This window comes from Nipponia nippon, unplaced genomic scaffold, assembly GCF_047370975.1.
Source record: "Nipponia nippon isolate SJK-2023a ecotype South Korea unplaced genomic scaffold, ASM4737097v1 scaffold_17, whole genome shotgun sequence".
In the NCBI taxonomy this organism is placed as follows: Eukaryota; Metazoa; Chordata; class Aves; order Pelecaniformes; family Threskiornithidae; genus Nipponia; species Nipponia nippon.
In genome coordinates this window covers 9,352,714-9,379,885 of record NW_028262333.1, presented here as the reverse complement: position 1 = coordinate 9,379,885, position 27,172 = coordinate 9,352,714, and the positions used below count along the sequence as shown (strand labels likewise).

At 42.1% G+C, this 27,172-nt stretch overlaps 1 protein-coding gene across 6 annotated transcripts in view; it reads right to left on the bottom strand.

Moving 5' to 3' along the window:
* Positions 1-3,805: 3,805 nt before the first annotated feature.
* Positions 3,806-27,172, bottom strand: part of RAPGEF6 (Rap guanine nucleotide exchange factor 6) — a 137,968-nt gene continuing 114,601 nt past the window's right edge. For 4 of the 6 annotated variants that reach the window (XM_087753751.1, XM_087753753.1, XM_087753752.1 and 1 more), the window contains 8 exons: positions 26,386-26,606; positions 23,762-23,953; positions 22,081-22,215; positions 20,572-20,685; positions 15,894-16,119; positions 13,356-13,867; positions 9,671-9,982; positions 3,806-8,022 (listed from right to left, as the gene is read on the bottom strand). In XM_087753751.1, the coding sequence (XP_087609877.1) occupies positions 7,997-8,022; positions 9,671-9,982; positions 13,356-13,867; positions 15,894-16,119; positions 20,572-20,685; positions 22,081-22,215; positions 23,762-23,953; positions 26,386-26,606 (1,738 nt within the window). In that variant the 3' untranslated portion in view covers positions 3,806-7,996. The remainder of the gene's footprint in view (positions 8,023-9,670; positions 9,983-13,355; positions 13,868-15,893; positions 16,120-20,571; positions 20,686-22,080; positions 22,216-23,761; positions 23,954-26,385; positions 26,607-27,172) is intronic. The other 2 variants (XM_087753755.1, XM_087753756.1) reach the window with 1 other exon arrangement.

The following is a 27,172-nucleotide window of genomic DNA, read 5'->3' as shown; positions in this document are numbered from 1 at the left end:
TTAGGCTGCCAGGGAAACAGAAAGCCAGCGCCAGGAGCCAGCAGCCCAGCAACAACGAGAACAGGGGGAAGGCTGGATAAATGTGGGTCTTCATTTCTTTCCCACTTTTTTTTTTTTAAGAATACTTTTTATAGTTTGCATTTTCAAGGTTTTCTTCATAGCAACAAGAGCTGCTTTACATACCCCCAAAAAATTGCATCGGTTCATGTCATCACATGCCTCCAGGACCTGGATCTTTAAGAAAGCTAAAAATACTGCAAATTCTGGGACAAACCACAAGAGCTCATACCACAGCCTTAAAGCACACAGTGAAAATATGTCGGGCTCTAGGTGCTCCTCCTGAATCAAGATCGGACAAGGAGAAATGCTTTTTCTCCAGCTCCGAAAGTGCAGGAATTTGACACAGAAGAGAGTGGTGCAGAGGAGGGTTTTAGCACTCCTTGTACTCAAACATGGTCTCTCTGGCACGTTTTACCCTCTTAATAAATGACGAATAGCTGAAAGAGCCTGCCTGACCCTGCCTGCAGAGCCCCGCTGGCGTGCCACGACCCTCCCGGGCAGCGGGGACAGCTCGGGCTGCTGGCCCCGCTGCCGTCAGCGGGTCTCCTCGCTTCTCCTTGCTTCTCCCTTTAAGCAAAAAGAAAGTCATTTTCTAGCAGGCAACATCTGCTAAATGAGCAGTCTTTTGTGCTACAAGAGGGGATTAATCTCTCTTTTCATATTTACTTTGGAGGGACAATTCTTGACTCTTCTTCGAGCACGTAATACATGGCATTACTGCAGTCTAACAAGCAGTTACTAATTCTTCCCAATAAAATCTGATTGATACTTGCTTTCCAGCAGAAAATTAGAAAATATGTTGGTTGAATGCCCTCGGTGAATGAAACTCAAGCTTAGGTCGGCAGCTATCTGACGCCCTGCCTGCTATTTCAGGTGACCTGGAGACCTCGAGCACACTGAATATGAAGCTCTGTTAATGCAAGCAGCTACCCGCCACTCCGACAACTGCAGCTCTAATCCAAAGGCTTGGAAATGGAAAGGTGAGGATGGGGAGAGCTGCAGTATGCTGGGCGTTGGCTTCCCACCCTGCGGCAGGGGAGGGAGACTTCCCCAGAGGCTCGGAGCGAAGGTCGGGGCTGAAGACCCTGGACCGCGGGTCCCGTGAGCCGCTCCGGGCGGCCGGGGTCCGATGCCCGTTTCGGACGAGCAGTCGCTCACAACTGCCTCTGTGGCTGGGCACGGGCTTCCACCGTGCCGAGCCCAGCACACACCCCAGTGATTTTTGGACTGAAGCCTGCTGCAGCAGGGGGTTCGCCACACTCTGCCCACAGCCCAGGTTTTGTAAATCCTCACTCCCGAGGCTCAGGGGTGAAAGCAGGACAGCGTCAGACCTGGGCAAGGCTGAAACTGCATCAGGGGCGAGGGTGCCTGCTTCCACCTGTTTAAAGTAATTTTAGATAAACAGCAACAAATTGGGCTGTGCCAAATAGCTTTTAAAGCCATTAAAAGGTAAAAAAAAAAAAAAAAAAAAAAAAAAGTAGAAGAAAAGCCCGGAATCAAAATAACTCCTTAAGCGGGAATGCTCGCTAATGAAACTGCTTCTTCTCAATTTGATTTTACACAACAAATTAAATTGCTCACTGCAGTCTGGCCATAATGACACTACGTTTTCCAATAAAACCTGAGTGCTACCTGCTGCCTTCACAGATTGTCCTACCAGTTTGCTGATGTTTCAGCTGCACAGACCTGCAGGAGGAAAAGCTTTACAGCCTCCCACTCCGCCCGGCGTGCCGAGCACCGGAGACAGATGGAGACGAGGGGAGAAAAGGCCATGGCTCCTACAAGGCGGGATAAATACTGTGGATGAAAGTGGATCGTCCAGACAAGCGAGGAGGAAATCTGGAACACGCGTGGGACAGCCTTGGAAAGTTCTGAATGCAAAGGGACCTCCCTCGCCGCCTGCTTCACCAGCCACGGCTTCGGGAGCCGCGTTGTCCCCGCAGACACCACCGGGGCCCCGGGCAGCCCACGGCCGGAGAGCCAGGGGCAAAGCCGAAGTGTCCCCGCTGTCACCCCCGAGGGTGGAGCACCGCAGGGACCAACCTGCACCAGCCCGGCCTCTGCCACGGGGATTTCGCAAAGGCGCTGGTAAAAGCACAGGCAATGCTGTCCTCTTGTGGCAGCTCTTTTTTCTTTTCCTTTTTTTAAGAATGGTAACTTTCAGAAGTTTTTAAAAAAAAAATTTGAAAACCTAACCACCTCCCAGAACCCGCCTGAAATCAGAGAACCCCGAGACCACAACTGAAAAGCCCCACCGGGGGAAATAAGACAGTGAACGAGATGGAGCTCAAATCTCACCTGGCCTGGCAGCGCGCGTGCAGCCCTGTTCCCGGGTACAAGGCAGGGAAAGCGGCTGCACAGGGGGAGAAGAAAATGCCATTTGGACCGGGGAAGCAAACAAGAAGCTTCAGGCTTTGCTTGCCAGCCTGTACCCCTTACGGAAGAGCCCCGCTTCCTTAAAAAAAAAAAAAAAAAAAAAAAAAAAAAAAAAAAAGGTATTTATCCATAAGGTTCCCATGTAGCTTACCTTTTGGATGATCAGTAAATAAATAGAGGGAAAATGAAGTTACAAGCTGGCCCTGCCGGCGGGGACAGGAGGATCCCAGTGCAGCTCCTGCTCCCCTCGCCCGTCCCACCCCAGCACCACACCGGGGGCTGCCAGGGGCCACAGGCCAGTCTGCAAAAATGAGGGGAAGAAAAAAAAAAAAAAAAAAAAGTATTTTCAGCTCTGTGGTTCCACCTTTGCTCCCTGCATATCTTTATTTGTATTTTACAGGGTGCAGTACGCAGCCCGATGGCATTTCTGCATCGGGCTTCATCTCACTCCGATTTTTCTGGGTTCCAGGCAGAGGCAGCCGTGCCAGGCCAGGGCCGCAGGACCCGGGAGAAAGGGGGGGAAGATGCGAGTCCCTGTTCCTGCGAGCAGAGCCTCCCTGCAGGTCCACATGGCCCTTGGTGTCCCTGAGATGACTCCCCATGTCACATCCCAGCGAGGCTCCAGCCCAGCGCTGGGAAGGATGGAGCCGCAGACAGGCAGGAGGGGATGGCAGCTGGGAACGGGGGACTTGGCGGGGAGGGAAGGTAAGGGGCTGCCTGCAGAGCACCTACACAGGCGGGGATTCTGCGGGAGGAAGATGGACAGGCTGCGCTGGGAGTGTGGGACAGGCAGGGAGGACGGTGAGGGACCACAGAGGAGAGGCATGAAGCACTGAGCAACACGTGAGAGCAGCAGGTGCACAGGCTCCGAACACTGTTGTGGTGGCTCCTTCCTTGCTCCCCTTCTGGTGCCCAGAAGCCATTTCCCTGACCCGGGCAGGCTACCGTGACCAGTGGGCTCCCTGTCCCCTGCTCCCCCACTGGGCCAGGCTGCAGTCCCGGTGTCCCCAGCATCCCAGCTGCTGCACAGCGAAGGGGACCAACACCAAACTCGCTGGACCCCAGGCAGCACCTGCTCCGAACCCGGTTTTGGACATGGCTGGGCGCTCGGATGCTACCGGGGGCTCACACATCCCCACGCATGTGCATGAGATGCTCCTCCAGCTGCTCCCCCCACGGTGCAAGCTGAGATGGGGGGAGACAAAGCCAAAACCTGAGGGGCCATTGCTCACTGCGAGGACAAAAATCACTCGGCGGCTGCTCCTCGCCAAGCCCGGGGTGACCAAGGGTCCCGCCAGGCTCTCCCCAGCTCCACGCCAACTCGGCTCCCGTCCTCTGCTGGCTGCCAGAAAAGATCTGCTGAAAACAATTAATGTATGTAGATAGTTTATTGATTCCGACATATTAATAGACTGCATATTAAACAGTACTTTTAAACATTCTCTTAACCAAAAATATAACAAATATTTACAATCAATCACTCAGTAAAAATACAAAAAGCATACAGAGGCACTGTCTTTCTAAAAGACATAAGTGTAAGAGGTATCAAAAAATAGGAGACGAACATTGCTTATTACAGAATACTTTATAATCACTGACTTGTGCAGTTACAATTGCTATTGGAATACCATTACATCTGTGCAGTTTTGCCAATATGCTCACATATTTAGAATTTAATTAATACCAAGCTAAACTGCATTCCAGGTATATCAAAAATAAAGATAAAACAATAAAAAGCACAACATAAGCAAAAGCTGGGTTGGGAATTCAAGGTAGATTACCCTCTATACAAGCATTCTAAAATATAATGTGTAAAGCTTTTCTAAAGAGAGCGTATCCCTTTTTTCTCCCGTTTTTGTGAAGGCAGTGGTAAGTCCATCCTTTAAAAAAATTCTAATTCTAATGTTTTATAAAAACTTAAATAGCAGGTTTGTATTTCCACTGTTGCCTGCGATGAAATGACTTGGGAGATGATGAAAAAGAGGTTTTGCAACACCACTGATGCCCGCAGGCTCCTTCTGCAAGTTGCATCGCTGAGAGGTTCAGCCCTTGGGGAATGGGGACACCCTCTGCCTCCGGCGGGTGCAGGCAGGGTGCAGGCAGCCCTCAGTGCACTGTGCACCCCATCCCGAGCAATGGGTTCTGACCATCTCCCAGTGAAGGAGTTTCACAGAGGTGAGTGAGGCTTATGTGAGTAAATGCAAAGCAAACAAACCAGGAAAGCAACACGTCGTTAGCAAACACCCAGCCATTCCTGCGCATGCACGTTGCAGAAATGTGTGCTGCAAATACCTGCAGACATTGCCTTTCCATTATTTTGTATATCTGGGAGATGAAACCAGTACTCACATGCTCAGTGATCTCACTTTCCCCTTTCTGCAGCTGGAGAGGCCAATTAAAGTTTACAAAACCGCACTGCTTTTTCAGGAATTACTTGGAAGTTTAAGATTTATAAAGCATAATGAAACACTGTATGGTTAAATCACAAATAGCTGAAACAGATCTTTCACCCATAAGTCAAGAACAAATAAACAGCAGAAAGCGAGAAATCTGGGGTATGGCAGTGGAAGAACGCGACATGAGGCATTTTGACTGTTCACTGAAATGAGGCTACGAGTCGGAGGAACCCAGTGGAGGCACCAAGTCAGGAATCTGTGATCCAGAAGACATCACTTCAATAAAGCAGTGTACAACAGGTACTAACCACCATCTTACTTCGGTCTGAATTACTGAAAAAAGGGATAATGTCTCTTCAAATCCATACCAGACACACTACATTTGGCTATCGGCCCCGATCAATGTGATCGGTTGATTTAAAAACAAACAAATAAACAAAAATCCCAGCAAGGACCAGCAGAGGCAAGCCACACTGTGCGAGGCAGGAGAAGCAGAAGTAGTAGCTCATTTGTCCGTAGTTTATGCATGATTTATTTACACCAGCTGTATTGGATATTAGGAAAATATGATTGGCAGACTTTCACTCACTTTAAAAACCTTTTCAGTGTCCTGAAAAGCCCTGCAGAACAGACGGATGCTGTTGATGTGCAAACACCACATTTCAATGGGCGATTTATTCAACTGCTCTTTCTGGCTGCCAGAGGAGCCCCCAACCCTGCTCCCCGGCGGAGCTTCACTGTATCCCCAAAGACAGCAGTCAGGTTCTCGGGGCAAAAGGAAGTCACTTCAGTAACAACCCCTCATCCCTTATACTTTTGTTCATCACGCCAAAATAAACTACAGCTCGACACCCGAGGCCATGGGAACTGTATGATTTAATTTACCTGGCACAACACAGATGATTTTCTGATGAAACACGACGCCTGTTGCACACTTCACGTAGAAGTTAACAAGCAGCTACTGTTGATGGTGGGATTGCTAGGACTTGGATTTATATCCCACAAAAATATCAATTTAACACTTATATTATCAACATTACATGTGCTGAAAATAATCGCTCTGCCCTGCATTGCTTTGACACTTAACATTAATCTTTATTCATTAAGGCCTGTGCAGGTTCATTATATTCATTAAGGCCTCAAAAAAGCAAAATGCATTTATGATGATACACCTCGTCTGATTTTTTAGTATTTTTTTTTCCCAACCATTTGCTCCTCAGATACTTGTGCCAAAAATTCATACAGCCAACCAATTAGTTATGAATTAGGCATCCCTTCCTCAGCATTGCCGTTCATATGTCTTCCGAATTCCAGTCAATATGGGTAAGTTCCAGCCACGCGGTAATATTGAACCTGGCACCACTACGAACGCAGACACAGGCTGGGTCATACACATTCACCCGGTAGCATCAGTCCCAAGCTGCTATGGGAAAAGCACATCAAAGGCTTTGGGTTGTTTTTGGTACTTGTGTCACTTTCAGAAAATGTTGCATTCACCTTGCACCCCCTGCACACATACAGAAAAAAAAAAAAAACAACAACCTTAAAGCTCTTCACAACTATGGATATAGAAATGATTTTTGAGGCACTGTAAAAATGACAAACATCATCTTTCTAGCTCAGGCTGTAAACATCACAACAAAGATTTACAATTAAATGTTTAAATACATATTCACACATTCATGTCCAATTTTAACACTAGAATGGGGCATCATGTGCTAGAAGAAAGAAAGAAAGAAACTGCAGGTATTTCCAGTTTTACCCCTCTGCGCTCTGGCTGGCTAAGCAAAATCAAACAAGCAATTTATTCGACCATAGTCAAACTAGAGGATCATGTGTTACTACTCACTGGCTGTAAGTCAAAACTGTCATTGACATGACCACCACCAGGATTTTTATCTAGGATTTAAAACAAAATGTTTTGAGATCATCTGTATTTTCCAGATGAACACAACAGGGTTTTTTATCCCATCATAAAACACATTACACTCTCACATAAGCATTATGTCTAATATTCAGTTTCACATTTTACTGTGAAATGGAGTTGATTTATAATTTTTTTTTTCTTTTTAAAGATAACCTTTGCACCTAAATCCTGTGCAACTCTGGTAAAAGGCCAGAACGCGTGGGATGATCTTAAAACCCACAACACACGGTTTAGTTTTGGTTTCTAGCAAGGCGCTTTGCATGCTGAACTCTGCAGCGCAAAACCTGGTTAAAGCTCTTTTGGGAAAGCTTCAAACTCCCCTACCAGCTCCCTGTGAGCGACGGCTTCCACATTTCAGACGATTACTTAATAGGGGAGGAGAGCACCAACTACTGCCTTAGTTGGCTGGCAGCTAAAAAATTTCCAAAAACACTTCAAGGGTGGAGGGTTTTTACTGTGTCCGTGTAGGAGGGGAGCAGCAGACGGCAGGGCTGCCTGCCCGACGCACACCACTCTGCAGGGCTTTGTGCTCTATTTATATTTAATCTAAAACCACTAAAGTCCATGTATTTCTGCACCTGATAATGTCCCATTTCTAGTTTTCTGTGTTTATTTTGAGAGCACAACAGTTTAGGTGTAGCTAATTTACTATCACATTGACTAAACGTTTATATTAGCCAACCAGAGCACTCCCAACACAAATAAAAGAAATTCCCATTAAAAAAAAAAACATTTAATTTAATAAATTATTTTCAGATACTTCAGCAGCGTCCTTTGCTTTTGCTGACATTTTGATATATTTTTTTTGAAGTTCATAAAATAACACTCTTAGACTTATAATGGTCATGTAGAAAATAACACCGATGGAAAACTACCAAAGGATTATATGGTATCATACAGAAGAATGCTTCCGAGTTTCAAGTGGTGGTGACAACTGGTCCTCCCAAATGCATGAAGCCTGGTCCATCTCCGGATACCAATGTCAGTATCCAGGTAGTCAGTACACTCCTTGAAAACGGTTTTCTATTTCACAGGCAGAAATAGCTTTCTTAGGCGTTGGTAGACTGAAGGAAGGTAGAGAGACGTGATCCAACCCGTTCCATCTTGTTCATGACAGAGGCAAACACAACGTTTGAGGTTAGTAGCAGCAAGTTGTTAGCGTTCGCTAACAGAATCATGTGGTCCTTTTCCCCACATCCCTTGTGTTGTGAAGTCGTTTACATAAATAGCCCAATGGTTAGACTGCTGATACTTGTTCATCTTCTGCAAAACAAAACAAAACAAAAAAAGAGGAAATTATTCCATCAGTCCCCTGCCTTGGACGCAGAGGGTACAGAACAGTACCCAGCTATTTGATTACAATGGTTCTGTGAAGACTTCACTACTTCATCGTGATGTTTTCACTGTCTTAATGATTGACCGCGACATATTCAGTATCACCATTTAACAAATCCTCAAGTAGTCTGAGGTATTATATCATACAATAAAGATGTATTGCAAAACAGACAATCCCAGATCCTCCAAAAATTATTAGCATGCAGATCCCAGCATCCCAAAAGCTACTGATTTGGGAGAAAAGCCAGTAAACTACTTTCAAACATGCAGTGAGCGTTGTATCCCAAATAAAATTAACCAGGCACTTTAAAAACAGTAAAACAGGTGTATTTAAAAGTGTATGGTTAAATTTAGTTTAGAAAAAATTCAGATTAAAATGTTTGAAGCAATTACTTCCTTATTTTTACATCAAAAACATTTAATATCACAACTGAATTAATGCTGGGCAACTTCACATTTTACCATAAGTTTGAATTGCAGTACTAATATATATGTTAAATACTGTTTATATATTTTAAAAGGCCAAGATAGGATCATTTTGCATCAGAAATTGTTTTAATCTAAATCCACGCTCATTTTAAGCCAGACTGAATTGAAGGAAACGACCACAACATTCCAATAAAAAAATGAGTTCACTAGCAAAGGGTACAGAGAGATCACATCAGTGCATAGGTATTGAAAGCAAATCAGCAGATAAACAATTAAGTAGAAATTCCCCTAACTTTAGTTAGTTTTGACACAATATAAGAGCAGTCTTTTCCAGAAAAATCTCTTGCATTTTGGTCACCTGAAACATGCCATGCTCGGCAGCATTGGCTGTTGCTTCAAACAAGATCATGAAGAATTTAACTGGAAGAGACACTGTCAGGCCAAGTCGGGCTGAGAAGTCAAGTTTTATTAAATGCACTTTTCAGAAGAACAGAAATTCACTATTATTTTGTTCAACATTTTTAAACCCAATCTCCAGAAATCTCCGTTGAGGAATAAGGCAGCTTAAGGCTAGCACATGAGAAGACAAATGTGAAACAAGTTAAGAGTTGTACAACACCCCACCAAATCCAAATTCAAAATACTCGGTTTAGGTCATCATCCTGATGCTGTCCTAAAACAGCGGGACACCAGTTAATCAACCCAGAGAGGCTGGAGTTTCTCTGCATGTAATTTATAGCCTGACAGTGCCCCTGAAAGTCATCATCAGCACTGAGAAGGGACAGATTGTAAAGAAAAAAAAATAGTATCTACATGCTCTTCAGTGTCTCAGTTGTGCTTTGGGAGACTTCATAGATATATTTATATATATATTTATTTATATATAAATTCAAAGTCTGTTCGGTGTCAACATGCTTTTTCTGAAGAGAAAGCATTCTTTTTTTTTTTTAAAGTGTATATACATGCATACATATATGCATGTGTATACAGCCATACAAACATATTTGTATATTTAGAGATTAATCAAGTTTTAATCTCCAAGAATGACCAAGAGAAAGCCCAGAACATCGTTGTGAAGTAAGCACTGCACAGACCAGATTCACACAGCAGTTCACTTAACATCTACCGAGTCAGGTGTTGCACATACCATCCTCTTCACTATCTGCGTCAGTCATATCTGCTAGTTTGGGGTTGGACGGCTGCCGACTATGCCACTGTGGCATCTTCGATGAAATACAGGCCACCGGTTCACTACCGAGAGAAGCTGATGAAAGTCTAGAGAGGTCACTGTGCAGCATCTTTGACCTCTGCACTGCCACACTATAGTCTGGAGGTTTTAGGTGTGGGTGGTGGGGCGATCCTTCCTTTATGTCCGCTAAAGAAATCCCCATATATCCCGGAGGGGTGGGCGGTGGCTCCCTATACCTATCGTCCTTCTTAGGTGAGGTGACACAGTACACTGGCACAAGAAATAAGCAATGGAAATGTTAAAGAAGAAAACAAAGGAAACAAAACGTTAAAAAATCATGAAATGTTACAATGGCAAAACAGAAACTGATAACAAAATGCAAATGCAGAAACACTGGTTATAACGACAGCAGCAGATATTTATGCTTTCATTTATGTTTTCTACTTATTTTAAGAAGTCAGAGTAGCAACAGAACCCGTGAACTCTTTAAGCAAGATGCCAATCGAGCGGAAACAGGGCTATAACCTTCACTACATTCAGCTTGGAATTGCAGCCCTCATTATACTCCCCACTCCTGCGACACCGCTCCACCGCAGGATGCTAAGGAGCTCTACGGTACGGATGGAGAGCCAGCATGGCAATGCTGCCGGCTGAGTCTGCTCCCACTCTGTTACAGGCTAGGAAATTGAAACAAAAGAAATTAGCAACTAGCCTGAAGTTACTTTGCACAGCGTGCTAGAGACTGATAGCAAGAACTGTTGGTTGACTGCAACATCATCCACTTCATCACCCATCAGTGACTTAACAGAAATTCATTGTAATAAAATATCACTGTATTAATTCATGTGTAATAAGACATTAAACCATCCAATACGCTATGCTATAGGAAGAAAAAAACCCCTAGTATCACATGAAACTGCTCCTATGAGACAAACTGTATATAAAGCCTGCATTCATTATTTTGCACTTTCTAATAGTGAACAATGGCTTATCATGTCCATAGTTTCCTTCCCCGTTCATCAGCAGTCCAGGTCACACAGGCTCTCAAACCAAAGCTTAACTTTTTTTAAGTTCCCTCCCACTCACCCCCAGGTCTGGGGCTCATGTGCATGTTAAATTGGGCTTTTTCCATGTACATGTTGCAACAGGAGAGTTTCAAAGCTAGGGTAATATTTAAAATCAGTTAGTTGAGTGAATTTGCATTCTACTTGTGGATGGATTTTAAACAGTGCATGTTCATTACAGTTTCATTTATTTCAGCACCTGTAATATTTTCTTATCTTACAAGAGTGTGAAAGGGTGAAAATAAAGGAGTATTTCTTATTGTGTTGGGGACTTGTGAGAATCTGGGTGTTGGTGACTTCTGAGAATCTGGGTGTTGGTATCAGGAACAAGAGCTGGTTCATACCTGATGGCCTTGGTTCATGCTTGGTCTTATAGGAAAAAAAAGAAAATTAAATTCACATAGTCTGGGTTTTATCAGATACACGTGGGTACAGGCAAAGATTTATACTGCTGATTTATAGGAATAATTTTAATTTAACTAGCATTTAACTGGGCCCCTATGAGAAAGCAGGGGAAGCGAAGGAGGCTTTCTTCTCCCTGAAGGGATGGGGAAGGGCTGGGTCCTCCAAGCAAACCTCCCACCTTCAGTCGTCTTTGGTTTTGCCGAAGGACTGATGAGGGTGGGTATAGTCTCCTTTAAAGGAGAAAGCTTCAGGCTTCCTAGAGCTCATATCTAGCCTACTGTAATAATGGAAGTTGGAACAATGTGCCCTTTTGTAAAGTTCCAATTCATAATATTTTACAAATTCTATCAAAATAAAACATTTCTAAGAGCATTTGATGTCCACAGCATTAAGTGTCCATAATTTCTGTCACCCACCCAGTCTCAGGAGGTTACAAAACCCTTTCACAAGGAACCCTCCTTCCCAAGCGGCTGATTACTCAAATATTCACTTTGTAAAGAAAATAGGGTGAAATTCCACACAGTGGTTAAGGGAAACATAACTAAAAGGCAGCAATATAAATTTTGATGTCTACTATAGGTAGAAGTAATGGAAAAGCTTTTCCCTTTGCAAGTACGGCAATGGCACATCACCATTCCACATCTTCTCTGCTGGTAAAGCAAAGGTTGCAGCAGATAGAGATGTGCATGAAGTTATGAAGCCATCACGTTTATGCATTCTGCCAAGACCACATTCTGCCATTAGTATGTGGGCAGTGCCTTTCCATCTCCGTTTTAAAGGTATCAGGCCAGAAAGCTTGTGCCAATCCTTTTGGAGGACTATTCAACACCAGCAATCATTAAGCAAATGAACTGAAGATTCTTGTTTTGTTTACAATGTTCTGAACTCACGCAGTCATTACAGGCTCTGGCAACAAGCTGTTTGTAGAGAAAAAGCAAATGGTGAAATAAAGTGAAAATATCTTTGGCATATTGTATGATGGTGAATAGCTAACAGATTAGCATTTGCAAAACAGAAGTTATATCCACCTATATCAGATCTTTGCTTAAGTAGACATATGCATGCTTTACTGAAGCACGTTGCTGAATGTTTCTTACCAGTGTGCTCTGACTGCACAAAGGAGGCAAGCTATATGGTGCAGTATGTAAAAAGAATGATAAAAGAAAGGGAAGAGCTGCGAGCAAAGACAGCGTGTACTGAATAGCTAAAAAGCCATCTCCTAAAACAGCTCAGAGGCTCATGAGCATTTTGAAAGGCTACAAAGGCAGAGCACATGCACAGGATCGAGCTGTGATCAAGTTTTCTGCAAGGCTCCACCATGCTGCCTTTCTTCTACAAAGCCAAGGAGGAGGAACACAATCCAAGACCTCCATCCTAGATGTAATGTTTATTCAGGCAATTACCTTTGATAACATAAACGCCTCTAGCAATCTAGTCAGTAATTAAATTGCATTTCAGCTGCACCTTTGACTTACAGTCTAGAAAGCTTTGCACTCCATGTTTTATCTTGTTCCTAACCCAGTTCCTTCAGTTTTGGCTGCTAAACTCACTAGGACAGGGAAAGAACATCTTGCTTGGTAGAACTATGCATCTTTGAAAAGACATTTTATAAGCTTTTCTCCTTTCATTCATAGCCAAACTGCAGTTGTATAACCAAATAAATGTCAGTTTAGCACAGCAAAGTTAGGAAAGGAATCTGCTTTGCCCTTGAGCTTCCAGATACCAAAGCCCTGTGGATGAAAGGTGCCCCAGCTCCAAAGAAGAGCTCTTCCCTCTTGGGTTCATGGAAAGTCTGTATTATATGGACTTCAAGAAGCCATGCTCGCTGCTCCTTGCCAGAGGAACGTCTACAGTGATGAGTGTTTCCCAAATAGTCCATAAAAATAAAAGGTCATACTACCGAGAGGAACTGCCTGACATTTTCATGAAGACAGTTCTCCTGCAGACCCACACAGGGATTGGGAAGCATGCTGGTTTATTATTTCAATTTTCCTAATGCAAAAGAAGGTGGCCTGAAAACACACTGTCTGTGTAGTGTTCTGATTAAAACCACATGTAAAGCTGAATTTAACATGCCATCCAGCCCCCAGACCTGCTGATGTCACCACTTAACAACTTGATATCAAAATGAAAAACAGATGTAGAACCTTCCATAAGCTGTTGGCTTGGCTTACCTATCAGGCCTTTTTCTGTACTCGAAGTAACAGTTTTGTAAGTTGTATCAGCGCCTGGTTTAGAGTCCAAAACCTCAGTCTGCTCTGCTGTAGAGTTCTCCAGCCCCCTCCGCTTAATTGTCCCATAGTTTGTTTCATAGGTGTCTGACAGTGAGCTGGAGGAGGCCCAGCTTTGCCGAGACTGATCGAGCTCCACACTGGCTTTTGACTGCCTGTTGGTTTTGGAAAAGGCTTCAGAATACAAATAAGCCTCCTCAGAGTAACAGTTTGTGGGATCGACTTCAGCTATAGGTCCGTCCAGCTGGGTGTGACGGTAAGAATTGAGGAGATCCCAGCTCTTCTGGTTTGGGATATTCTGGAAATTGTCATGAGAACTACTTGAGCATGAAGTCCAGCTTCCCCGGCCGCTATCTGCTGCCTCTACCGTGATATGTTCATGGGAGATCTCCTCGTTGCTCATGGAGGACGTGAAAGCCATCCCTCTGATGAGAGCAGGTCTAGTGATTGACCAGCTACATTCAAAAACAACAGAAAGCAAGGAAAAAAAAAAAAACAACTCATAAGCTTTTAAAATAAGAGTGACATACTCGGAGACAATTATCTGGTTTTAAAGGCAACTAATCTCTGGTTTTAAAACAGGTACACAGCAAGGTCAAGGCACACGGAAGCACCGACAAGAGACACCGTTATTCCCGACTCATTACTGCACACAGCAGCTGGCAGTTATTCCCAAGGGAATAACAAGTCTGCAACAGGCATTTACAGGCTTGACCCCAGATCCATAAAAATCTGGTCCACAGAAGCTTTCCTCTGTCAACCACAGCAAGACAGTGCCTGACAGAAAGCAGACAAGTAATTGCCTCTTAGTTTCAGGCTACTACCACCTTTTTCTTTGCATTTATAAACTAAAACCAAAATAAATATTTAGAATAAAAACCAACCCCTTCAGTGGCAGCAACATAAAGCTGTTTAGACAGAGCGGAGTTAGTTGTCTTTCAAGAACATTTGGAAATATTGGGCATAAGTAACATTTGTGAAAACGATCCGGAGTGACAGATTCTGAAACCCAAGCACAAAATTTCTTGTTTAAAGAAACGGCTGCTGAAAGCTCTAATCGCTGTCAATACATAATTAAGGGCAAAAAAATAAAGCCAGGTTTGCATGAATTTAGAATACATGAAGTTAAAATTGCTAGACATTATTCGAGTCTCTTAACTATTCCTGGTTATGTTAACAAATGCATGGACAGCACAACATTAAAATTCAACACTATCCCTCAGCAGTTTACTGACACATTGTGAAATCCAGGAACATTTCTTAGATATGTGCAAACAACTTTTTTCTGCCTTGCTTTTTCTAAGTTCTAGCATAAAATCTCCTTTCTTCCCTCCAAAACCCACTGAAACTAAGGCATAAAGGAACAAGGATAAACCATGAACAATCTTTGAATTTGCAAAGAGAATAGTGAGTTTAGACAGCAGCAGTGTCGTCGTTGCAATTCACTGTACGGCAGCCACCACTGAAGGTGGCTTTTCATAGCCAGTACCAAAGGTAACCCACAGTAACCTGGTCCGATGGGGCATTTCGCTCAGTACACTGAGACTGTTCTGACTAAACATGTTCTCAGCATGCATTATGCTGTTTCAAAAAGGGAATTACTTTGGTTTATGAAGCACACCTTTAAATTCCCATTTTAGTACAATGAAATAAACCAAATCACTGATTTCTTAAGAGCTGCACCACTTTAGCAAAGCATACACTAAAAAGCTTTTTTTACAGGGGAGAGAACACCACAGAATTAAAATCAATTATACAGAAACAACACATATCTCTTTACAGAGTTCAAACATTAAAAAAAATTATATTGCTTTAGAGATGAGCTGTAAAGATTACAAATGCAAGGAGCATCTCTCATTGACTTGAATCCACAACATCTGAGGACAGGAGATGCTACCCCAAGAAGATTCCCACATACTAAATCTTATGGATCACGGCTTAACATCTAGTAAGACAAAACCAAAAACTTCCAGTTCAAAGCGCCATCTCAGGACAAGTTCTCATTGTGCTAAAATAACAAGACATTTTGCGTGGAAACTCTCAGGAAGACAGTGGCAGAAAGCTTCCAGTCCACCTAAGCAACAAATGATAATAATAATAAAAAAAAAATCCTTAAAAACCACTTCAGAGTATGTTAAGTGACTGGCACTTCTGACTTGGAGAGAACTGATAATATCCTGTCTTGTTCTGCTGTCTCTCACTACTGCACTAATTTGTTAAGTATCATCCTAGCTTTTAACATATTTGCAATCTGCTGCAAGAGATGTCCATCTGAACCCCACTGATGGGAACAAGCTGTTGTCTACTCAAGTAGTATTTCCCTTGGGAAAACAGGCTCTTCCCATACAGAGCAGCCCATGCTCCAGCTTCTAGCAACAGCTTAATAACCACAGTAGAGTTCATAACAGTGTCCTGACCAAAGCTTCGTTACCCCTTCTGACACCAGGACACCAAGCCCAACCAAAACCAGTTGCATCTTACCCTGGGCACGGCTGGCCATAATCAGCCAGCGGCTGAGGATGCTCTTTTCTCTCTGCCCCCCCCGAATCCACCACAATGAGAGACTGGGACAAACTCCTCTCGTCCTGCAGCGCTGCTGACATCGAGTCCACTGAGCAGTTGCTCACGATGCTGGACCGCGATGAAATCTCACTGTGACTGGAGTCCGAGAAGTTATCAGATTTAGTGGAAGGTATGAGGGCATAGCCTAAAGGAGAGGAGAAGAGAACATCTTGGTCAAAGAGCAATTCGAGTTTATTAGGTATGACAACGAAGTATTGACACACACATTTCAGCAAGGATATTCAGAAGAAAAACCAATCAAACCCTGTTTGCATACAATCAGTCCACTGGCATATTTAGGGTACTAAAGCTTTTAGCATCTATCAGCATCTAGCACTGTAATTTATTAATGCAAGTCTGGTGACACCAATAACCTACCTGCAACTTCACTCCCGACCAGAAGGTTAAACTTACATAAACAGGATCCACAATTGCAGCATGAATAGTAAGTGGATAGCTCAGGTCTTTCTGATTCTGCAAGCGCCGAGTCCTCTAGTATAAATGCAGTGCATTTCCCACTATCCCTCTGCCCTACTGTCATGTGAGACTCAAAAAAGATTTTGGCAGTGGATGAGGAGATGCTGACTAAGGTAAAAGCCAGCTATTAGCACTCAGGGATTAGCCATATGGTCCAATTCAGTTTTATTATCTGTTCCAAAAGTAACAGAGAAGGAAGCAAAAGCAGGAAATACAACTTTGGCAGGAGCTGGACCAGACATCAGCATTGCTCCTGCAGAAGGGAAACAGCTGAAAACTTCACCAGATTCAGAGCAAAATACATAATGCATTTTCTCTGCTTGGCTTACCCCTACCCTCAAATAACTCCTTTCGAACACAAATAATGCATATAGCCCCATATATCCACCACCTCCTCTTCCTAGTACCTGAAGTGCACATAAGAGAGACTACTATGGACTTCCATGGACTCTGGCTACATATATCCTGTAGACACTTCTGTTGGTATAACTGAAGTCATTCCAGATGGGACACTTGTCCCCAGACTGCATCAGAAAAAGCCCTTAGTATGGACAACTTGCCTAAATCATTTATTTTGATGACCTTAGAGAATCAGGAAAAGAATTGAAGTGAACTGAACTCAGCAAAGTGCATCTGGTCTGGTCTGAGGGAAACCACACTCTGAGGTCCTTCAGGTTTAGTGACTGGTCTCCCTCCACCCACGGCAACCTAAAAGTTGAACCATGTATCTAAGAGCATTGTCTGAACGCTTCTTGAACACCGACAGGCTTGGGGCCATGACCACTTCCCTGGGGAGCTTGTTCCAGTGCTTGCCCCTCAGTGAAGAACTTTTTCCCTAATATCCAATCTGATAATAATACCTACCACTGCACACCAGAGAAGAGATCAGCACCTCCCTCTCCGCTCCCCCTCCTGAGGAAGTTGTAGGCAGCAATGTCTACATCCTTCAGTCTCCTCTGCTCTAAGCTGAACAGACCAAGTGACCTCAGCCGCTCCTCACAAGTCATGCCCTCTAGTCCTTTCATCTTTGTTGCCCTCCTTTGGACACATTCCAATAGTTTTATATCCTTCTACTGTAGAGCCTAAAACTGCACACAGCACTCGAGGTGAGGCCACACCAGTGCTGAATACAGCGTGACAATCTTCTTTCAACCACTTTGCTACACTGTGCTTAATGCACCCCAGGATACGGGTGGCCCTTCTAACCGTCAGTCAGGGCATGCTGTTGACCCATACTGAGCTTCCCATCCACCAAAACCCCCAGATACCTTTCCGCAGGGCTGCACTCCAGCCTCTTGCCCCTCGGGTCTATACGTACGTCCAGAATTACACCGTCCCAGGTGCAGAATCTGGCATTTGTTCTTGTTATATCTCATAGAGCTGGTGACTGCTCAGCACTCTCATCTATCAAGATCTCTCTGTAAGGCTTCTCTCTACCCAGGAAGGAATCAACGACTCCTCCTAACTTAGCATTGTCGGTGAACTTATGTGCACTCAACTCCCTGTGTCCAGTTTATCAGTAAAAACATCGAAGAGCACCAGCCCTAAAACTGAGTCCTGGGGTGCACCAACAGTGACTGGCCGTCAGCCAGATGGTACCCCATTTACTACATCTCCTTGGGACAGACCCTTCAAGCCAATTGTTCACCCATAGTATTCTGTACATGCTGGACATTTTGTCCAGAAGGATACTGTGAGAGACAGTATCAAAAGCTTTTCTAACCTCCCAAATACCCACATCTGCTGCCTGCCCTTTGCCTTCGAGGTGGGTAATCCTGTCTTAAAAAGGATATTAAGCTAGTAAAAGGCATGACCCAGGCTGGCTTTCACTCATGACCGCATTGTCTTTCAAGCATTTTTCAGTAACCCCCAGAATAATCATCTTCATCATTTTACCTGGCACTGAAGTGAGACCAACAGGCTCACAATTACCAGGGTCTTCTTTCTTGCCTTCCTTGAAAACTGGAATAACATTTGCTAGCTTCCAGTTGACTGGGACCTTCTCCAGAGTCCCAAGATCATTGATAAATAACTGAGGGAGGTCTCACAATAACATCAACTGACTCTTTCGGTACCCTGGGATGAATCCCATCAGGCCCCACAGACTTCTGTGCCTTCAGTTGCAGCAGCAAATTTAGGATGTTCAGATTTCAAGCTCTCTGGAGCACTCATCTCTTTAAATAAGTCCATGCACCATCTTACAGGCAGACCAAAGTTCATTGTGTTGTGCTGTCAGGCAACAAAATCAGGAGGTGTCTGTTAAATTGGTTTTGGGGTTTTTTTGTTTGTTTGTTTGATTGATTGTTTTTTGTTTTTTTAAATAAAAAAACCCCAAAACATTTTGCCTCGAATAACTCTCTGGCCCACAGCTGTGGGTTGCTCCCCTTTATCTGAGGGCAAAAAGTCTTGGATTAATGACTGTGGTGGTGGGTTTTTGTTTTGTTTTGTTTTTAATTTAAATATTTTTTCCCTTTCAGTTCCCAGTGGGTTTCTCTATAGAAAATCCACTGCATGTCAGGAAATACACCCCTGCCTTCACTAGGAGAAAAGAGTCTATGATATGCCTTACATGATGTGCATAAAACTACACAATTAGAAGCTTTATTTGAAAATACTGGATCATCAACTGCTTCATGTATAGGTAAACAAGCATCTGTAAACTAATCAAAACATGGTCTTTCTTTACAGGAGACTCTATTAATACACTGTTGACACAGTCCTCAGACAAGCATTTTTTTCCAAATTCCTGCCCATCACTCAATTTCTCACTTCATTTCTACCTACATGTACCTTTGAGCTGGACTGCCATATATTTACATCAATTAGGTGAAAATGTGAAATGACCAGGCAGTGTAAAAGCCATGTGATACACATAACTTAATACAGAAGAATGATTAAGTCCGTAAAAAATACAGAGGTCATATAATATGGCATCTGGAGCCACTGGTATACATGTCACTGAGCATACAGCTCATCATTTGAGAGATTTCCCAGCTTAAGCTTGATTATTGCTGTAAGATTTTTAGAGCAAATATGAGCATTAAATATCAAGACTATCAAACTAAAGACCTGAACCTTATGAATATATATAAAAAAAAAAAGTATTTAAGACCAGCATTTTTAAGTTTAAATTTCGGTTTCGTTTCCTTTGACAATAATTAATACCTCATATTCTTTACTTTGTCTAATGGACTCCTTAAAATTAGCACAACTGTACTGCAGTAAGAAATGTTCTCACAGTGTGTCTTAATTTTAAGACCGTCTTCTTCAAGAACTTCAAAGACCTGGAGAACAGAAGGACTCCTCTTCATTAAAGAGATTAACACTATCTGAAAGCTGAGTCATTAAATAACAGCACATGTATATAAACAGACTAAATGCAAGTCTTCACTGGGCTGAAAAGGCTAGCAGAAGATGTGACCAATGCAAATATACACCAACGCTGGAAGTAAGCAGCCGATTTACATCATATGAGAGACTACCTGGAGTCTAATTAAGAGAATGTTGCAGAACTTACTGTTTCATTGGCATCTGTGAAACACTAAGTAACAAACTGCCACTGTACCTGTTCCTTGATTTTTCTAAACTTCACATTATTGTCTTCACTGCACCGTAAAGGTGATTAGCTATAAATAACTGACACAAATATCTGGAAGGGAAGCACATTAAACAGCTTTAACATGTAAATGAATGCTGCTAAAGTAACTTAGATAAAATCAGTATATATGACACACAGTGGACATCATAGCCTTTCTTCTAAAAATACATCATATAGTCTTCCTTCTCCTTCTAGACTTGATGCATAGGCAGTAAGATGTCCACAGATTGCTGTTGCTATAGATACTTGCTGTACTCAGAGCATCACTGTCTTTCTCCTTTTGGTTTTCGCTCCCTTCTGAGGCTTCAACGTGCTCTGCTTCCCTTTTTGCAGTAAAAGCTGTTCTTTCCCTGGAGAAGCTTCTTTCCCTAAGTCTTCTAAACCGGGGTCCCTTCGTTTTCCTGTGCTCACGCTCAGCTTCTGCCTTTTCACTCTCATCCTCTCTTTCTCCCTTTTCACTTATGTCAGAACTGTCTCTTGCTTTGCAAATCATCCAAATTTTCTTTTGTAAATAAGCCCCACCTATTCCGTAGCTGCGCTGTCCACTGTTCTTGTTGCTGGTTTCACTGGCGAGTGATGAGGAAGAGCCAGAGAGATTCAGCTGACTGCAGTTATCCGACCTTTGGATGTTACCAACTACAATAAAGTACACACAGGCAGATCTTGATAAATAACAGCAAAAATAATGTCCTGATTTTAAAACATTTTTTTCTTCAATCCTATTTGCATACCACTTTGGTATAGCTCAAAAGAAAATGAAATCTACCATAAAGTGGAACGTGTTCATGCCTCAAATTATGTCTTTCAGCTGTCTGTGAAGCACCTAATTTTAGTTCAACGAGCTGTTAGCACGACACATACAACAGGAGTATGGATCACCTCAATCAAATTAGATCAGTGCTAAAAATATGCTGAAAGCAAGTTGAATTAATGAAATAACCCCAAAGAAACAAAATATTACTTTCAAAGAACCAGATGAAAGTTAACAAAAATAACATGTTTATAAGCGATGCTCAAAAATCTCAGTGGAGCTAGGTTTGGCAACCCAAGTAATTAAGCTTCTTAAACATATGCTGTGTTTAAGTAAAGTAAGTGGCATTCTCCTAAAGAAAACAGTATCTTGTGAAGGCAGAAGTGGACGGACCAGCATGATCTCCCACTGAAAAGGGTGAGAAGATGCAGTAAGTCACCATGCCATGCCATGCTACTCCACTGGCTTTGGGCTGTCAGTGAGTCAAAAGCAGCACAGAAGGGAGGGAGAAATGCCTTACACTGTTTGACACTGACCACACTGGCTGACTACAAAGTGGTGTTAAGAGATTTCAAATGAATTCCCATCCAAGGCTGACTAATGATGAAGTGATGCAGGTCTTTTAAGACGAAGACATCAAAAATAAAGGGGTTCTCAGGGCATCATGATAGACAGGGACGTATACAAAGCCCTGTGCACAAGAACAAAAAATATGAATAGTGACACAAGGATTTAGATGGATGCAATACTTTTGCAGCTATCAAAACCATCTGTTCTGGAGAACTATGACAGCATTTTATCTCCAGCTCTATCTAATCACCTGATATTCCAACTACCTTAGGCAAAAACATAGGATGTCTCAACAGCCGCGGTTTCTGTGCAACACTGCTGTCTTCAAGAAATCCCCAGGTTTGCGAATCCCATGCGTATAACTGGCCACCTAAATCTGAACTGATACACTGGCAGGTGTCAGCACTTAAGATCTATTGGGAATTCTGTCAGAAGCACTTAAGCAGTTTTTAAGAAAACAGTCGTTCCCCTTTTTAAACAGCAGATGGCTTTGAAGGTGAAAACATATAAATACATTGAAAAACTATGTCTATTCATGGAAAGACATGATTCTATTCTTGACGTGAATATTCTAAACTACTACTTCTCTTACATGTCATTACCAACAAATATTCCTGCCACTGCCCACCCTGGTTTTAGTACAAGACAGGCACAAGTTCCCGAGATGGATGCTGACATGTGCGCTGTGAACATTCATGAAGCACACATACCTTTGCGTGGAGAGCCCTGAGGAGAAGCAGGTGGGCTGGAGTGCAAAGAAGATGCCATGGACATAGTGTCATCTGTTTGTTTCTTACTACTTACTTCCTCAGACAAGCTTAATGACTTCTGTGGGGAGCCTGTACCTACAAAAACAACAGAATCATTTACTGCATATTATTCTTCCTTCAAATTAGCGATATCTCTTTAAACTACAAATAAGCACCGTGTTGAACAACCACTGGAGTATTCAGGAAAGAGAGGAGCAGATGCTCAGATGAATTCTGCATGTGGAGGCAGTTTCCATTTCAAATTCCGATCACATCAGCAGTGGCCACTGCTACTGCTGGCTGCTCATCTGAAGTATGTTGAAATACCCAGGTCATAACCGGAACCATTGCAACAGATATACTGGTCACGGGTTTGGCAAAGGACTAAAAACTGTAAACATATAAAGCTTGGAGGAAATCCTTGCCCACCACACTGTTGGGACAGTGTTAAAACCAATCTGTGTCATAGCCAACAAGTCAGTTCAAGATCTTCTGAATCAAGGAGTTCTCAAATCAGCACTCATGGGCACTACACACAACTTAGCAAGTGTAGCAAAACCAGTGGACCACTGTACTTTGCAAACTGATAATTTGGTACTTCTTGTTCACTATTAGGCCACCTTGCAGAGGACACAGTGCTGAGGAGTTCATTTAAGTTCTCAGTGGTTTGTTAGGTCAACACTGAACACTTAACACACGGGAATGAAGAAATACGTCTCAGCAAAGCTTCTGGAACATATACCAAGTTGCACAGACTTTTAAGAGGAGACTTGAAATAAGTACTAACTGCAAACACTATTTTATATGCTGCAAGATACTGTTTTCTGAAGCTATTTTAATGGATATTGATGCTCAATGTATCATAGAATCATTTCAGATCATTTACTAACTGCAACTAACTTTATTTAATAACCCACAATTGTAGCTTTCAAATGATACAACAGTTATGCAAATAGGTCAAAAGTATTTTAATACATAATACTACTTTGCAACTAGCAAATTTAGAAACAAAAAAAATTCATACTCGCTAGGAGCAACTAATAACATATGTTGCTCCATTTGACAATAATCTTATTCTAATGGTATGAGAGGTTAAAATATTAAATGTCTGTAATTTGTTTCAATGATTTCACCTAAATACACTATACTTCATTTTGCCATGAAAAGAAGCAAGCAATGTTGTTCTACTCCGTTTGTGCGAGATCCCTTTAGAATGCAGAAATACGCAGTAAAAGACTTAACACTGTTTATCTGACCTGTTTAAGAGAGAGAGATTAAAATCCCTTTAGTTCGAAGGCGTTCTTTAGTTCAAGAAAAAAGGATGTCTATATACTTTTCAGGTATATAGAAAATAAGCACTGTCACAGAAAGCACTAAGTTACAAGTAATGAAACTAAAGCAAGAGCGTATTTGGAGCCAGCACCTTATGGTTAGCTGTTTTAAGAAAAGTTATTAAATATTGTGTAAATAACTAAGTAAAGGGCATGTGCTCTTAAAACACAGTAATATGCTTCAGCTATTTTCAAGTGAATGAAGGAAATGAAGCATAACGGTATCTCAAATAATCCACCCAGCTACAAACAGCTCCTCCCTCTTACTGAATTTATAAAACTCTCCAGACAGGTGAACTGAAGATACTCACTGAATGTGACATGATCCTTTGTCAGTCCCTTTTTCCTGCTGGGGTATAAATTCACAGTTGGAACCTGAAGAACTTGACTCATCCTGTTTTGTTGATGCTGATGGGCTTTAGTGGTTTGGCCAATTGATCTCATGGGTACTGGAGACATTTCTGAGGATTTCGCTCCTCTTCTCTCACTTAAATTCTTTGTCACTGTTATGGAAAAATTGCATATAAATATCCTCCACTTTGAATTGCAGGATTATTACACTCATTCTGTGTACAACCATCCAGACAAAGCAACCACGGTATGAAGCAGATAAAACATATTTGAAACCATTTCTATTCCAAACACAACTATGTCGTTACACTGAAGAAGCTGTTATGTGAAATGGCATTAAAAAATCTGAACTCTTTAAAGTGTCACAGAGGTACTTTATCAAAAGACAAAAAACGTGATTTATTTCCACCACAATTAAAGTCCGTATTTTAGATGTTTGTACAGAAGGTGCAAAAGCATAACGGCATCTCCTTCAAAATTACATAATGCCACCAAAGGGAGAAGGAACGGTTATTTTGCAATTGGCATCAAACCTTTCACTAGGTGGCACAATTGATTTGCAATACAGGGCGTCGATTCAGTTTCTGCTTTAATTACACAGCAATTAATAAGCGTTGAGGTTAAGGTCATCTGACTTTTCCTTAAATTCCCTTGGAAAAGCCTGGATTGTAGCATTACTGCTGCTCATTCCTTCTGCAAGCAAGGCCAGGAGAATCTTACTATCGAGATAAGAGACTGGGGAGCTATACCTCCTGCTTTTCTGGATATGTGCAAAAAAAAAACCCTATCTGCACAAAAACAATCTGCAAAACCACGTACCAGGCTCCCTGATTCAAAGCTACTGGGTCAAAATTTAAACGTGGGTAAATGCACCAAGTGCGGAGGATCTCCCTCGGGAGCGGTTCAGTGCTCCCACTCTGCATGGGGGCTGGCGGTTCCCTCGTACTCCGCATCGCTCCCCCACCCTTTCTGCTAGCTCTGCAAACTAGGAGTATAATCTCAACCAGATCAATTACCTGTGCTTTTTTGTTTTGTTTTTCCCCAGTTTTTAAAAATAGGTACTTTAATAATACGCCACTCTACTATATATTTATTTGTATATCCACTTAACCTTCATTTTCCTTTTTTGAAGTTTAATAACAAAAGACTTGATTTACTTAACTACATGGAGTAAAACAGTCAGTATATATTCCCTATTTTTATTTCCAAATATCTATGGCTAGCACTGTGCAAACAAGATTTTAAATGATTTATTTAAAACAATTGAAAAACAACCTCATAACATTTATGTTTGTCTCCTGGGCATAGTATGGCCACCTGTTATGTTTGCACATAGATCATCTATCAAGAGTTCATACTGACATGCTTTAATTTATTGTTTCAGTGGGGGCAGAGGAGTAAAGCATAAAACCCACAATGGTGTTACCTCTAGGTAGAAACATTCTGTGCTATTACACATCTGGCTGAACACAGCACAAGCAGAACACCTCTACTACCAATGTACGATGCCGTGCATATTTCTATTCAGAGCTACCTGTGATTTCTGGCCACCTCAGGCACAAGACCAGTGTGAATACACAGAATTTAACATTTTTAAAAAGGGAGTCAAGTATGGCCATTTCCAGGACTCCTACATCAGTGCTACTTAAAAGGAAATGTTAAAAAAATTTGCATAGGAAGGCACCTTACAAAATAACAAAGATTTGCACTCTTAATACTGAATAACGGAAAAGGCTTAAAATTTTATCTTCAAGATTCCATCTCCTAGTCATGCTTTTAACTTAGCTCATTAGAGACAAAACTGTATTTGAGGACAAAAAAAAAAAGTCTTAAAATGCTGCATTTGGGGAACAGACAAGCATGAAACATTATTTTGATTAGCAAGGTTGCTACTCTTCCATTTTGAGACAAACTTACCTTTCAAGCAAGTGACAATTTCTAAGAATCAAAATAAAATGCAATTACCATTTCTCATTTTTAAGTAACAATGTACTCAACTGTGTAAGACAGCAGGTCAGATAACAGTTTAGCAGCAGCAGTTTAGTTAGGCAGTTGCACAGGAGGCCAAATTATGAAAACTGTCCTGCTGTAGCCCTCAATTTTTGACTGTCAAGCCACGTCAATCCCATCAGTCAATATTGACCTAACTTCTCCTTCTCAACAATCTTCGTTTAGTCTAAGCTGTAATCCATTGCAGTTTCTATATTGATTTTGTCTCTTCTCATTTTCTTGCTGTTCATATGGTAAACGTTACTTTTATCCTTCCTAATTCTGTACAAGGACAGCAGGGCAAGGATAGAGCTAATGTGCTATTGAATTTCCTTCCAGGCTGATGAAAAGACATACAGTTTAAGAACTATAGGTCAAAATAGAAAACATCGCTGAAGTTGTCTGAGCTCAACCAAGATCAGAAGATAAATGCTGGCTCGCTGAAACTGTTAGTACATGAATTGACAAACAAGCACTTAAGAGTATTTTTTCTTGAAGGGAAAAGAGAGAGATCTTAAATGAGTATTTCTAGGGAAGGAACAAGATCTTTATAAATTTTATAGATCATGCCACTGTTCTAGATCACTGTACTTACGAGTGCTATACGCAGGCTCACACTGAAGTGACAATATTTGGATCTTTTCTTCATCTGTCTCCACATTCAGGTTGGACAAGTATTGCTTCACCTTCCTCGCCATCTGGGCATCCTCGTACAGCTTCTTGGCATTCAGAAGTGAGCTGCGTCGGGCACGTTTTTTGTGAGCGCCTCCCTGTACATCCAGCATGTTCGAGTTTGTGCTGCCCTGGCTCAGAGATCTATAAAAGAAAAGAGCAAAGCAGTAAATTTTTAGTTCTCATCAGCAATGAGGAGCTACAGTAGCACACACCAAAGCAGATTAATACCAATAATCTTCAGTTAGGGCTATTGCATGCTGATGCACATGAGTTAAAAAGATGAACAGCATTAAAACAACACTTGTCTTAAAATATTCTGGTAAATTGATAGCAGCAATTTGAGTCTAGAAAAAGGATTGCACATGAAAGTGTAGAAATAGCAAGAATGAGGCGCAATGCTGTGTAAAGTACCCCTTTAGCTCTGCTAATGAATTGCAGTCTTGTTCTGCAAAACCCACGCTATTTCAACTGCGGGTTGTAAGAGCGGACAAACTCGATAACTTTGTTCGTTTAAGGCATGTGGTACCCGCTGGTTGCATCAGGCTTACAACAGAAACTTCTTGCAATTCAGCTGAGTACAGAAGTGAGTGACTACTGTAATCCTCTTAGAAAACTGATCTTCTGACTATGTTTAAACAAGGGGAAAAATTACATTAAATATGCAAAGTACATTATAGTACGCATTTAACTTCTTTCTCCAATTAATT